The following is a 2,851-nucleotide window of genomic DNA, read 5'->3' on the forward strand; positions in this document are numbered from 1 at the left end:
ATACAATATTATATAATATATAATACATATATTTGTAGAAATATCTCGGTGGAATAAAAACGATGCATCACCTTAAAGTCACTTTAAGAGCTATTTCGAAGGTAGGATTATTCCAGTAGAAAACATTTGGAACATAAACTATTACTTTTTAAAATAAAGCACGTTTAGCCAAATTTATTACTGATCTTTTTAGAGCAGAAACAGGTCCAGTCGCTATGCTAGCTCGGATGGTGGTTAGCAAACAGGTGATAATGTCACCAGGTGCACTTTCACTTGAAGCGCACGTGTGTGCAGTTAAAAGTATTTGAATGTAACTACTGGGAAACACTGTAACTAAACCTAATTTTAGACACATATCATGCGACAGAAACATTAAATCTATCACGAAACACTTTTATACAATCTTAAAACCGTAAATTAACAGCGCTGCTTACCGTCAGTCGTTTCTTGTCGCTTATCGATCCGTCGTTACTTGGCAACATGTCGTAGATGCGTTTCTATGCGCAGCAGCAACTCCCACGAACACCAACGAGCAGGGCGAGTCCACTTACACAGACGAGGGAGGGGGGGCTACCTCATCTTTTATATGTTTCTTCACTTAAACAAAGCTCAGTTTAATTAATTTCTCCACGAGATGTGCTTTCACAATCAACGTCAATCACATAGTACTAATAAAGTGTAATATAATTCTAAAACGCACGAAAAAGTATATGTTGTTGCCCATGATCAGCAATGGTACTGGCAACTATAGTGAAAATTTACTTCCTGAAACTGAATTAGGAGATGACGATTTTTTGATTACATGGTATCCTATTTTCTGTAATATCTTGAAATTTTTGCTTCTATACAAAGCTCTGCCTTTTCACTTTTGCACAATACAAACGCGCATACTTTAATAACAATCTGTGTTAGTCGTGTGGCCGGTATCTCTCTTTTAAAATACATCTATCTTGTGCTTCTAGGTTAGCTACTGTGGCTAATTCTAGCAACCTCTTTAGCATGCAATTATAGCTATACTGTATTGATTTAAAGGATTGTTTCCGTTGTGAAAAATTACTAAAAACGTGACTGTTTTCCCAAGACAGATAGAGACAAGTCATGAGTGCAGGAGAACCAAACCCAGCCGCCACACCCACCCCCTGTCAAGACACCCAGGGAGATGGACGATGGATGTCTTTGGTGTGTGAAATAATACTATTATTATGGGTTTTCTATCACTTGATCCTGGTGCTTTACATAGCTAGTATAACAGCCATGATTTCTGAGGTTTTGCTAATCTGCATGGTCGCTAATGCTAAGTTTTGTGCATCCAAAGTGAAAACAAAACACATTAATAGTTAATTAGCTGTCACGTATTGTGATTGTGTAGGTTATAACTGTATGGTCAGTGTAGCTATTGTCCTCCAATGTCCACCCAGAGGGAAGGACAATTCCAAATATCTATTTGTCCTAGACATAACTGAGCTCAATATGAGATTTTGACCTTTTTTTTTTCATTCATAATACATTCAATTCCTAAGAAATAGCTCTCCTCTTGTCTCAGCCAGATCCCAATTTAAGATCTCAAAATGCTCCTTTTCCTGTCTTGCTGTAGTAATCTTAATTTGTCTGAAATAATCAGATCTTGAAATTACAGTAAGATTAAAAATGAAATTTGATTGTCTTAAAAGACAGCCTGCTTAATTTCAGAAATTAGAAACAGATCAAAATGTAGTAATCTCCAAATAAGAACCTGACTGATTTCTGATGAGACAAAGAAAAGACTATTGTGGGCAGCAAACGTTTTCCTCTGGGCATATCTAAAAGTGAGTTTATGAGTCTGCATTTCTCACGTAAAGTCAAGGGTGATTTCTAAGTCTGTGTCTTTTTTTCTGTCTATTTGTAGCATAACCGCTTTGTGTCTGACAGCAAAGATAAAGAGCCTGATGTTCTGTTTGTTGGAGACTCGCTTGTTCAGCTCATGCACCAGTTTGCGGTAAAACATGAATCACACACTGATAGCTTGTCTTGTTCTCTTAATGATCTTCTATGAGCGCTTTAAATATTGTGTAAACTTATATTACATCACACCACACGGAGGGTTTGTTGTTGTGGTTTGTGTGCAGATATGGCGGCAGCTGTTCTCTCCTCTGCATGCCCTCAATTTTGGAGTGGGTGGTGATGCAACACAACACGTGCTGTGGAGACTGATGAATGGCGAACTGGATAACATCAGCCCAAAGGTCCAAATCACCGCCAAAAAGAGAGAACATGATCATGCTTGTTTATTCACACAGTAGACTCATTGTGCTTTTTGCTAAAATTCCAGCTCTAGGTATTTTGACCCTTAACCGTCAATGACATGTGCTCAGTCATGTGTTTCTTTTTTGTCGTTTTAGGTTGTGGTGCTGTGGGTAGGCACTAACAATCATGGTCACACTGCTGAACAGATCTGTGAAGGCATCATGGCTATTATCCAAGTCATCAAGAACAAGCTCCCCCATGCCCAGACGCTTGTACTCGTAGGTTTTATTTTGATGCATTCCTTTAGGAAAATGTTAATCTACCTGCATGTCTGTTGAAAATGACAAATGAAGTTCATACAACCATCAAACTGCACAGTGATGTCAACCCTTTTAGCTCCATCTTAGCTTTGTGACTGACGGACGAATGTATGTGAAGTGTTTGGAACACAGTAAAGTTTTATGTGAAAGCAGAGCCCCGATTGTACGCTGAGTCCCTTTAACTAGCCAGCTGTGGCAGTGTTTCCCCAAACATTCATTTATTTGTGGCAGCATGCCACGATTAAAACACCTGCCACCACAAATAGATTTTCTATTTATGCTGCCGGACCATTCATTTGGAGCGCTGT

At 38.7% G+C, this 2,851-nt stretch overlaps 1 protein-coding gene across 2 annotated transcripts; it reads left to right on the top strand.

Moving 5' to 3' along the window:
* Nucleotides 1-727: 727 nt before the first annotated feature.
* LOC121965042 (platelet-activating factor acetylhydrolase IB subunit alpha1-like) lies at nucleotides 728-2,656 on the top strand. Of its 2 annotated transcripts, none has more exons than XM_042515206.1 (5): nucleotides 728-805; nucleotides 1,082-1,179; nucleotides 1,886-1,975; nucleotides 2,106-2,222; nucleotides 2,379-2,656. In XM_042515206.1, exons 2-5 carry the CDS (start codon nucleotides 1,099-1,101, stop codon nucleotides 2,559-2,561), a joined length of 471 nt encoding a protein of 156 aa, XP_042371140.1. In that variant the 5' UTR covers nucleotides 728-805; nucleotides 1,082-1,098; the 3' UTR covers nucleotides 2,562-2,656. The 2 variants fall into 2 exon arrangements, with proteins under 2 accessions (XP_042371140.1, XP_042371141.1); XM_042515207.1 differs by having other exon boundaries at nucleotides 744-805; nucleotides 1,086-1,179.
* The last annotated feature ends 195 nt before the right edge of the window (nucleotides 2,657-2,851 follow it).

This window comes from Plectropomus leopardus, unplaced genomic scaffold (assembly GCF_008729295.1).
Source record: "Plectropomus leopardus isolate mb unplaced genomic scaffold, YSFRI_Pleo_2.0 unplaced_scaffold18328, whole genome shotgun sequence".
Classification (NCBI taxonomy): Eukaryota; Metazoa; Chordata; class Actinopteri; order Perciformes; family Serranidae; genus Plectropomus; species Plectropomus leopardus.

Coding starts and splice junctions, on each gene's coding strand:
- LOC121965042 (XM_042515206.1), top strand. CDS start 1,099: ATGAGTGCAGGAGAACCAAACCCAGCCGCCACACCCACCCCCTGTCAA. Junction 1,180..1,885: donor ATGGACGATGGATGTCTTTG/GTGTGTGAAATA, acceptor GTCTATTTGTAG/CATAACCGCTTTGTGTCTGA. Junction 1,976..2,105: donor AGCTCATGCACCAGTTTGCG/GTAAAACATGAA, acceptor GTTTGTGTGCAG/ATATGGCGGCAGCTGTTCTC.